We start from the raw sequence: 12297 nt of genomic DNA, 5'->3' as shown, positions 1-12297 counted from the left end.
TTGAACTAGCTGTTAGTAACTGCGAGTACTCTCAGTACTTAAGTGTCTTTTTGTTGTGGGGATGTACAAGTACCCTGCCACGTCCACTCTGTTTTTGTTAAATGTATTTCTGCTTTGTATTGATCTGATGTGTTAAGCCCTTTTCAACTGATTTTTATAGTTTGTTCTTATGGTGTACTGTTACACCACTGTCCCAGGTTAGGGGGAGGGTTGGCGCGCCTTCAAACTAGTTTAACCCCGCCACATGCTGTATGTGCCTGTCCCAACTCAGGAGCCTGTAATTCAGTGGTTGTCGTTTGTTGCTGTATATCATTTGTTTTTCGTTCATTAATTTGTACATAAATCAGGCCGTTAGTTTTCTCGTTTGAATTGTTTTACATTTGTCGTTTCAGGGCCTTTTATAGCCGACTATGCGGTATCGGTTTTACTCATTGTTGAAGTCCGTACGGTGACCTATGGTTATTAATTTCTGTGTCATTTGGTCTCTTGTGGAGAGTTGTCTCATTGGCAATCATACCACATCTTATTTTTATATGAATTATATATATAATATATTACCTCACTTAGATTTTTGTTTTTAATTAGAAGGCTACATAATCAGTTAATGATTGCCGATTGTCGTAGAAAACAAAGAAATTCTCGTATCAACCTGTAATGTCATCTCTTTTTTCAAGTCTTTATGAACCGGGAATCTTACTTTTAGTCACCAGTTTCATTGGTTAAAATTGCGAGTTCCTGAGCTAGGTTAAATTTTAACAATTTCATCAAAGTTGTAACCAAGGGTTAAATCTGGCCAGGCAATAACAAAATAGAATTACCTATACTATAGTTCTATATTGTTATTTTAAACCAGTAAAAAAAAAAACTGTATCCAGGCGGTTATTATTGTTAATTCTGTAAATACGTATAACCTAAATCATCATTTGTACAATCTTTGCTAACAAGGATCAGTTTTAAAAGACCATTCGGGATCCTCTGGTTTTGTCAGAGTAAAACACACTTTCAAAGATTTGAAGACTGAAATTTCATTGGCTGATGTAATAATTACTAGAAAAGGGTAAAATGGAGTGCTATCAGATCCTTGTAAGCAAAACTTGAACACAGGATCTGTATGTTAATAATTTTCGTATAACTAACCTTGCACAGATAGGTCAATTTTATTGGTTCTTTTGATGTCATAACCATCTGTCCCTGTACATACATATACGCCAGCATCCGTTACCTGTACGTTAGTGATTAACAAGTTAGGTTTCTTCAAACTCTCCATGGAAAAATGACTATTCAAAGCAAGTATTAATTGTCGGTTGTCCTTGTACCAATCAATCCCAGTAGCTTTACCGGAAGTGACTTCACAAATCAGTGAAACATTGGTTGACGTCTGGGCCGTGTAGGATGTATTTGGCGCGTTCAATATCAACGACTCTGAAGTTGAATTAAATTGACAGTTATATTTTTTTTTAAATGCACTTACCACACTTATATTATAAGTTATATGGTTTGCTACTGGCACCATAGGGATCTAGAGGGCAATTAAGTCAAATCCGTGGGGTGGAGCCGAAGCCCGTATCACCTATGGATTTTACTAACCCACTATGTATAGGTCTATCTAGGGTCAATAGCGAACTGTAAAACGAATTTATCACACAAAGGACTTTTCCTGTCAAGTTGTTTAAAGGGACATTAGCTGTCAAATTCATGTTCACCGATTTGACTCGAATTCTCATATTTGATTTATAACATACTTAAACGTTGATCCAAATTACAATAAGTCTGAAAGAAACAGTTAACAATGCATGTACTCGATAATATATATCAGAATTTTGTGTGTATTTTAGTCTAGACGCCATCTAATTAACTATCGAGATGACCTTCGAGGACTGCCGGTGTTCACATAACCCGATATAGATATAAACATAAATATAAATAGATAGCGACCTCGTGCAATTGGATTTTTCTAGGTCTGTTTGATTTCATGTTATAGGTTAAAACATAAGTTAATCATCGTTTTTACCTGTATAAGTATGATTTTTTGTGGATCGAATCAGTTAACGAAATGATTTACCTTTGTTTCACTTTCAATGTTGACATTCTTTTCCTTTTAATGGCTGAACACGACTAATACATGCGTAACCAATCTCTAGCTAATGGGTTAAATTGAAGGTCACATGAATACGGATCCAATGAGGTCTAATTATTTACTTGCAAGTGAATAATTCATCAGCGATGTTTCTTTGCTTATTTTCACAAAATTGAACCAAATTGGCTTCTAAAAGCGAATTATTATTTCATTATTTCACTTTTATTAATGATTGAACCAAACAAAATCATATTCTAATTTTTTCACCTCTCGTAGCTAATGCCCCTTAAAGGAATGACTAATATTTTGTCTGCACATAGCGGGTTATTAAAAGTGTGCACCACATTTTGAGGTTATTTCGAATAGACAGAAAAATTATTACAGTCATTCCTTATAATTCAATTCTAAATTCCGTTTTTAAGGAGTAAATCATGAAAAAGCGTTGATAGCGTCACTGTCACATGACAATATTATGTCTATGAGCTGATAGACAAAAAAGTTTCAGCCAATCAGAAGACGTTTCACACCCAATATTAAATATTATAAAAATAAACAATGAAATACAATACCAATAATAGTAGACGTGACGTCATGATACCCCTATGAAATCTACTGACCCTTACGAATCTATAGGGGTCACCATGTGACGGCTTTAAACCAAATCACAACGGTCACTAATTTACCCGAGGAGCGATATTATTTATCATAATCATCGTGTGTCTTCCTCTTAGATATAGTAGTTAAACTCATTAATTGATGAGTACTCATTACTTTGTATGCGTAGGTGCTGGTAATGTCTTTTTACAATGATTAAAATACAAAAGTCAAAAATACGGTACATACTGTACAGGTGGTGCAGGATAAAAACATGCCATCATCTACGCAATCAGTGTCTTAAAAGCTTCCATAGTGGAAGCTTTCACTGTTGCGTCCGGTAGTTTATTCCAGGCTATTATTGTTCAAGGAAAGAATGAATACTTGAAATAGGCGTTTCTTGAACTGAAGATGGTGTATGCCATGGAATGGTAGTGTCTTGGTGGTCTGTTTAGTGGGATCAGGTAGTTTTCTGTTGGAATTGCTAAGAGTCCATTTATAATTGTGTAGAATAAGAATAATCTGATGTTGACTCTTCGTTGGTATAGAGGTATCCATTAAAGCCTGTTTATTATGATGTTGACTCTTCGTTGGTATAGAGGTATCCAGTAAAGCCTGTTTATTATGATGTTGACTCTTCGTTGGTATAGAGGTATCCATTAAAGCCTGTTTATTATGATGTTGACTCTTCGTTGGTATAGAGGTATCCAGTAAAGCCTGTTTATTATGATGTTGACTCTTCGTTGGTATAGAGGTATCCAGTAAAGCCTGTTTATTATGATGTTGACTCTTCGTTGGTATTGAGGTATCCAGTAAAGCCTGTTTATTATGATGTTGACTCTTCGTTGGTATAGAGGTATCCAGTAAAGCCTGTTTATTCTGATGTTAACTCTTCGTTGGTATAGAGGTATCCAGTAAAGCCTGTTTATTATGATGTTGACTCTTCGTTGGTATAGAGGTATCCAGTAAAGCCTGTTTATTATGATGTTGACTCTTCGTTGGTATAGAGGTATCCAGTAAAGCCTGTTTATTATGATGTTGACTCTTCGTTGGTATAGAGGTATCCAGTAAAGCCTGTTTATTATGATGTTGACACTTCGTTGGTATAGAGGTATCCAGTAAAGCCTGTTTATTATGATGTTGACTCTTCGTTGGTATAGAGGTATCCAGTAAAGCCTGTTTATTATGATGTTGACTCTTCGTTGGTATAGAGGTATCCAGTAAAGCCTGTTTATTATGATGTTGACGTTGGTATAGAGGTATCCAGTAAAGCCTGTTTATTATGATGTTGACGTTGGTATAGAGGTATCCAGTAAAGCCTGTTTATTATGATGTTGACTCTTCGTTGGTATAGAGGTATCCAGTAAAGCCTGTTTATTATGATGTTGACTCTTCGTTGGTATAGAGGTATCCAGTAAAGCCTGTTTATTATGATGTTGACTCTTCGTTGGTATAGAGGTATCCAGTAAAGCCTGTTTATTATGATGTTGACGTTGGTATAGAGGTATCCAGTAAAGCCTGTTTATTATGATGTTGACTCTTCGTTGGTATAGAGGTATCCAGTAAAGCCTGTTTATTATGATGTTGACGTTGGTATAGAGGTATCCAGTAAAGCCTGTTTATTATGATGTTGACTCTTCGTTGGTATAGAGGTATCCAGTAAAGCCTGTTTATTATGATGTTGACTCTTCGTTGGTATAGAGGTATCCAGTAAAGCCTGTTTATTATGATGTTGACTCTTCGTTGGTATAGAGGTATCCAGTAAAGCTTGTTTATTATGATGTTGACTCTTCGTTGGTATAGAGGTATCCAGTAAAGCCTGTTTATTATGATGTTGACTCTTCGTTGGTATAGAGGTATCCAGTAAAGCCTGTTTATTATGATGTTGACTCTTCGTTGGTATAGAGGTATCCAGTAAAGCCTGTTTATTATGATGTTGACTCTTCGTTGGTATAGAGGTATCCAGTAAAGCCTGTTTATTATGCTGGTGACACTTGATTCGTTGCTGTAATCAATGTAGACGTATCGAGCTGCTCTTCTCTGTACTCTCTCTATTTTGTCGATATTATCCTGCGTATAGGGCTTCCATATAGCTGCGCTATATTCCACTCTCGGTCTCTTGTGCATTAACAGCATTGATCTTTGTTTGCTGGGGAGTTTTTTTAGATGTTTCTACTGAGCATCCCTTGTGTTTAGTTTGCACTGACTTCAATGTTGTTTATGTATAAGTATTTTGTGTCCTCTAGTTGTTTACGATGCATGTAATAAGGTACCTTAATCGGGCGTTTGGTTCGTGCACCACATAATGTCAAAACATTTGCTAACGTGTCGTTGGTGACGTATCGGATCGCCTTGTATAGGTGTCGAGTTTTGCCAAAGAAAGAACGGGAGTTCAAAGTATAAGTTACAGTAATAAATGTAAGCGCGGAGTGAAATGATTTACATAGAAGCGAACAATCTGTTTTTCTAAACATCGAACCATTAAACTATATTATTTGTCTTTGGCACTACTAAACTCTAGTATTATCTTGAATAAAATTAAACAATTGATATTGTTAAACAAGAATGCACACGCTGAAATGTCTCGCCTTCTTTACTAACCATTGATTTTATGTTGATAGTCCTAAATACAAAGCTTTACTACAAGTAACACATAACATGATCCAAGAAAATGAGGTCAAGGTCAGATAAACCAAACGAGAAATACATGTACACCTTAAAATCATTCAATAAACCAAACATAGTTGACCTATTGCTTATTGTTTCTAAAAAACAGTCTTAAACAAGAAAACTTAATATTGACCAATGAACCATGAAAATGAGGTCAAGGTCAGATGAACCATGCCAGACACATGTACACCTTACAATCAATTTAGGCATTAAATATAGTTGACCTATTGCTTATAGTATCTAGGAAACAAACTAAACCATGAAAACTTAACATTGACTAATGAACCATGAAAATGAGGTCAATGTCAGATGATACCTGCCAGACAGACATATACACCTTACAATCCTTCCATACATCAAATATAGTTGATCTATTGCTTATAGTTGAAGAATAACAGACCAAAACACAAAAACTTAACACTGAGAAACGAACCGTGAAAATGAGGTCAAGGTCAAATAAAACATGTGAGACTGACATGTAAATCATAAAATATTTGCATACACCATTTATAGTTGACCTATTGCATATAGCATTAGAAAAAAAGACCAAAACTCAAAAACTTAACTTTGACCTAAACCATGAAAATGAGGTCAAGGTCAGATGACACCTACCAGTTGGACATGTACACCTTACAATCATTCCATATACCAAATATAGTAGACCTACTGCTTATAGTATCTCATATATGGACTTGACCACGAAAACTAAACCTTGTTCACTGATCCATGAAATGAGGTCGAGGTCAAATGAAAATTGTCTGACCGGCATGAAGACCTTGCAAGGTACGCACATACTAAATATAGTTATCCTATTACTCATAATAAGAAAGAAATTAACATTACAAAAAATGTTGACTTTTTTTTTCAAGTAGTCACTGAACCATGAAAATGAGGTCAAGGACAATGGACATATGACAGACGGACACTTCGTAACATAAGGCATCTATATACAAAGTATGAAGCATCCAGGTCTTCTAGCTTTTAAAATATAAAGCTTTTAAGAAGAGAGCTAATGCCGCCGCCGCCGCCGCCGGATCACTATCCATATGTCGAGCTTTCTGCGACAAAAGTCGCAGGCTCGACAAAAATCAATATGAACATTGTTTGTTGAAATGTTATAATTATAATAGCCAAGCATATCAGATAATTCCACAACAAAACCAGTGTGTTAAAAGTTTTTAATAAATCTAACGTAACAAATAACGCAATGTAACCGTAGACTCAATGTTATTGTCATGTCCCTAATTAATCGGTTCCTAATCCGACCTTACATTTCGGCAATTAGTCTTATAAAACGATAAGTTTTCGTTATTGTTACGTTTTCAACGTAATCGTAGCCAGTGCCTTATCAATAACAAAAAAGGGGCTGTCCTAAACAATCCATAATCCCTTCTGTTATTCATTTAATTATGTATTTACTCAAATCATTAATGTCAGAAGACAAAGTTTACCTAACTGTATTCTTCTATGATATGTAATTTGTTTAGATTTGCGATCAATTTCACAAAAGTTCTTACGAGTGAAATTACTTGTGTGTCATGCACATTTCTGTATAACTACAACGAATAATTTGAGTTTCAAGAGTTATTGTGAAAAAGAGCTATTGTACTTATAAAGCTATATATTCAAGCGAAGTGACACAAAGGTCAAGGTCACCTTATCTTAGTTTGACCTGTCAATCAAGAACTGACAAAAGAATTTCCTTCTTTGAAGTATAATTGCCAAGTTTAGACCTTCGTAAGGGGACGACCATTTGATTTTCTGGGGGGAATGGGCAGGAGTACATTTTGCAGATGGAATATTCATTCTCTATTCAATTTTTAACTGTTGCTGGTACGGTTTCGAATATCTAATTTTATCCTTGTTCACAACATTGTCCTGTATTTCGTATGACAGAATATGCATTGCCAACCGGCTGACTTTGGCAAAGTCATTTGTTTTCAGATATTATCAGGCCAGAATATTTATTTCCAATATCCTCAGGACAAATTCCAAAGAGCTATAGGGTATACTGATTGGCTGAAATTTTCATAGCACTCATTGACAGGTCTATTTAAAATATGAAAGTTGGAATTACTTGTATCAACTTTATGGTTTGAATACATGATTATTGAATATTCCAAATTATTCCCATGGCCACTGGCGGACTGAAATTTGACATTTCTTTCAATGCAATTACTGAAAACAGAAGGACAAAAAGGTCTGATCCCGTAAGGTTTCGTCGATATAATTGGCGATCATTTAAATGTAAAAATGTGTTCCATTCCTCCGAATTGAATACATTAAGACCCCCTTTTCCAAAAAAAAAAGTAATAAATTAAAACATCATCAACCCAATAAAAAAATGCCGTGAACTACAATATCCTTACCATCTTTACAAAAGACTAAACAGGCACCAAAAAGTTATAATTTTTATCTTGTTACACGTGAACGGAAAAACAATATCTGACGAGATATACCTAAAAATATGATTGAAGTTTTTAAACATAGTAACGCCTCCCCAACTCCGATGATATCCAATCATATGGCTAAACAGAAATGTACCTTTTATTCAGATAACCAAGTCATATCGCTATTAACGATCCAATTCCAATACAGGAATTAAGCATGGTTAAATTGATTAGTGTCGCTGTATTTTGAGATCGCCCCTTTTCTTTACCTGTAATTCGTAGTCTAATTCAGAGTCAGGCAGTTATTGTAAATATCTAATATGAACCCTGCTTTGTACTAAATTAGCGCAATGAGCAAAATTTGAAACGTGCTACTAATTCACAAGATAACACTCCGCATGAAAACGTTTCACCCTAACGGACACAAATATGATTAGTCAGTGTAACGGAATTTAATACCTTCTGTCTATGAAGAAATAACATACAAAATGTGGTGCACACTGAATAACTCGTGTAGCGGGTTATTCAAAAGTATGCACCACATTTTTGTGGTTATTTCGAATAGACAGAAAAAATATTACAGTAATTCCTTATAATTTAATTCCATTTTTTAATGAGTAAGTCATGAAAAAACGTTGATGACGTCACGGTCACATGACAAAATTATGTCTCTGAGCTGATAGACAAAAAACTTTCAGCCAATTAGAAGACGTTTTACATCTATAAATAAATTATTGATGCACTAGTTATACTTACTATATATTGTTATAAATATAGTCCTGGTTAGTGGATTTTGTGTGACTTTGTTGTCAACCCGACATTCGTAAACAGCAAACATGTCATCTTTAGTAGCTGTAAATGTATAGGTATTTGTCGTTGTGCTGCCCACAGTCGAGTAATTCGATGATTTTTTTTCTTTGCCTCTAAACCACATGATACTAGGTGCAGGAGAACCAAGAGTGGAGCTACAAGTCAATGTGACAGTCTCACCAATAGCAACTCTGTTTTTTGACGCAGTGATAACAGGCTCGCTGGGTGGTACTGAAAAAAAAACAATAGTTTGCAAAACGATATGCCGATAATCATGTACATGTGGTGTAGAATAGTACCATGTATATAAATCGTCAAGAAATGTACCATAAAATCGTTATGAAATAAGCACTTTACTTTAAAAAAAAAATTTATAATACCGGTATATTTAAGGATAACAAAAGCACAAGTGCAAACATAACATTAAATAATTTCGTATCGAAAAAAACAAAACTTGTTGCACGCTTGCAGCTACAGAAATCACCCTATAAGATTATCGGCAGTTGTACTTCGGAGAAAATTCCATACAGTAACAACATAGTGTACAGGAAGAAACGTCACGATCGTTTACAATGCGTAGAATACTAGATCCAAATAGACATAGAGATTTAAACAAACATTGTTGTAAAAGTTTTAGTAATGAAAATATTTCACTAATCTAAATATAAAACGTTAATTACTATAGGCACGAGCATATATAACCAATTGAGAAATGTACACGAAAAGGTATCAACGGAACACCAAGGAATAAAAATCTGACACTGGGAAAAAAGTCTTCCTTCTCTTATGAATTTTGTTATGTCTATAAAAATTTCAATATCAAGGTTTAAACAAGAGTGCACACGCTGAAATGTCTCGCCTTCTTTACTAATTATTGATATTATGTTGATGGTCCTAAATATAAAGCTTTATTACAAATGTCACATAAACTTAACATTAACCAAGTAAACTAAACATTGACCAATGAACCATGAAAATGAGGTCAAGGTCAGATGAACCATGCTAGGCAGGCATGTACAGCTAACAATTCTTCCATACAACAAATATAGTTGACCTATTGCTTATAGTTTAAGAAAAACAGACCAAAACACAAAAACTTAACACTGAGCAATGAACCTTGAAAATGAGGTCAAGGTCAAATAAAACATGCCAGACTGACATATAGATCATAAAATATTTCCATACACCAAATATAGTTGAACTATTGCATATAGTATTAGAAAAAAAGACCAAAACTCAAAAACTTACTTTTGACCACTGAACCATGAAAATGAGGTCAAGGTCAGATGACACCTGCCAGCTAGACATGTACACCTTACAATCATTCCATACACCAAATATAGTAGACCTATTGCATACAGTATAAGAAAAACAGACCAAAACACAAAAACTTAACTATAACCACTGAACCATGAAAATGAGGTCAAGGTCAGATGACACCTGCCAGTTGGACATGTACACCTTACAGTCCTTCCATACACCGAATATACTAGACCTATTGCTTATAGTATCTGAGATATGGACTTGACTACCAAAACTTAACCTTGTTCACTGATCCATGAAAAGAGGTCGAGGTCAAGTGAAAACTGTCTAATGGGCATGAGGACCTTGCAAGGTACGCACATACCAAATATAGTTATCCTTTTACTTATAATAAGAGAGAATTTAACATTACAAAAAATCTTAACTTTTTTTTCAAGTAGTCACTGAACCATGAAGATGAGGTCAAGGACATTGGACATGTGACTGACGGAAACTTCGTAACATGAGGCATCCATATACAAAGTATGAAGCATCCTGATCTTCCACCTTCTAAAATATAAAGCTTTTAAGAAGTTAGCTAACGCCGCCGCCGCCGCCGCCGGATCACTATCCCTATGTCGAGCTTTCTGCGACAAAAAGTCGCAGGCTCGACAAAAAGGGCAGTGGTCGATCATTCACAAAAACGATTGGTTCAGTAAGAGTAAGTTCGGGGAGATAAAGAGGTCGGGCCAATTTCCTTTAGTAAAAAACTAAATAGGGGCATTTACAAGAAGTCTTCCAATATTTACTACACTTCAAAGTAGGATGGTACAATAGCAGTGCAGTAACCCTACAGAATAACGGCTGTATAAACACATCAGAAGAACATAAATATTGGTGTTGAACATTTACTGGCTGCAGATATAAAACGAAAGTTATAACGTTTCCAATGAAATTTAAGAAGAGATATAATGGGAACCTTGCGATGTCCATAGTTCTATTCGTCTAAAATGAATTAAGGCTAATTTAAAAGCAATAAATACAATACTCCATAGTGTACAAGAAGGATAAGTTTCTTTTGAAATCTTGTTTTTAACTTAAATACAATAAGTAACTTTGATGCTGAACTAGAAAAGATACGGAGCTTTACCTTTACCTTGGGCAATCACGGCTGGGAAAATTAGCACTTCCCTTTTGTCTATATATATATGCTATGTATGTCAATGACATTGAAATAGAATTAATAAAACAGTGTTGTTAATCATATGAAATGAGGATGCTCAATCTTTATTTATTATAAAAGTATGCTGACGATACTGTCATTTTCATCGAAAATGTAAATGACCTTAAAAAAATGATAGATGTGTTCAAATGTGTTCTGAAGGATAAAATTTGCATATAAATATGTTAAAAACTGAGATGGCCGTATTTAGAAACTGAGGTGCTATCAAACCAGAAGAAAAATGGTTTATTAATGGAGAGAATATTGAGTTATGTGATGAATTTATATATCTGGGTATGCTGTTAAATTATAATGGTATTTTTACTAATACTCAGAAAATGCTGTCAAATCAAGGTAAAAAAGCTGTTTTAAGTTTATTTAGTAAAATTCAAGAAGACTATTTCAATACAGAGACACTACTTTTTTTTATTTGATACATATCTTTCAAGCATAGTGAATTATGGTAATGAAGTGTGGGGGTATCATAAAGCAATTGACATTGAAACTCTTCATTATATTTTTAAAAGGGGATTTTGAAAGTATAAAAGAGTACTACAAATTACATGGTGTATTTTGAACTAGGTAGAGTTCCATTGTATGTGCAGAGGTACTGTAAAATGATGAACTATTGGTGCAAATTGTTAAAAACTGACAATTGTATTTTGAAACAAAAGTGCACACGCTGAAATGTCTCGCCTACTTTACTAAACATTGATTTTATGTAGCTAGTCCTAAATATAAAGCTTTACTACAAGTATCCCATAAACTAAACATGATCCTAGAAAGTGAGGTCAAGGTCAGATAAACTAAACCGTAAATACATGTACACCTTACAATCATCAATACACCAAATATAGTTGACCTATTGCATATAGTTTCTTGGAAACTAACTTCATTCCATACACCAAATATAGTAGACCTATTACTTATTTTATCTGAGATACGGACTTGACCACGAAAACTTAACCTTGTTCACTGATCCATGAAATGAGGTCGAGGTCAGATGTGAACTGTCTGACAGGCACGAGGGCCTTGCAAGTTACGCACATACTAAATATAGTTATCCTATTACTCATAATAAGAGAGATTAACATTACAAAATATCAACTTATTTTTCAAGTAGTCACTGAACCATGAAAATGAGGTCAAGGACAATGGACATATGACAGACGGAAACTTCATAACATAAGGCATCTATATACAAAGTATGAATCATCCAGGTCTTCTACCTTCTAAAATATAAAGCTTTTAAGTAGTTAGTCAACGCCGCCGCCGCCGGATCAGTGATAGTG

General features: G+C 34.7%; 1 protein-coding gene across 3 annotated transcripts in view; it reads right to left on the bottom strand.

Annotated features, from left to right (window-relative positions):
- The window catches only part of LOC127729316 (hemicentin-1-like), a 36850-nt gene that overhangs the window by 10628 nt on the left and 13925 nt on the right, over positions 1–12297 (bottom strand). For all 3 annotated transcript variants that reach the window (XM_052237072.1, XM_052237074.1, XM_052237073.1), the window contains exons 3-4: positions 8488–8772; positions 1138–1422 (exon numbers count right to left, since the gene is read on the bottom strand). In XM_052237072.1, coding sequence (XP_052093032.1) covers positions 1138–1422; positions 8488–8772 — 570 coding nt within the window. The remainder of the gene's footprint in view (positions 1–1137; positions 1423–8487; positions 8773–12297) is intronic.

The sequence above is a fragment of the Mytilus californianus genome, unplaced genomic scaffold (genome assembly GCF_021869535.1).
Source record: "Mytilus californianus isolate M0D057914Y unplaced genomic scaffold, xbMytCali1.0.p SCAF_2, whole genome shotgun sequence".
In the NCBI taxonomy this organism is placed as follows: domain Eukaryota; kingdom Metazoa; phylum Mollusca; class Bivalvia; order Mytilida; family Mytilidae; genus Mytilus; species Mytilus californianus.
The sequence above is the reverse complement of the archived record's forward strand: the minus strand, read 5'-3'. Positions and strand labels throughout refer to the sequence as shown.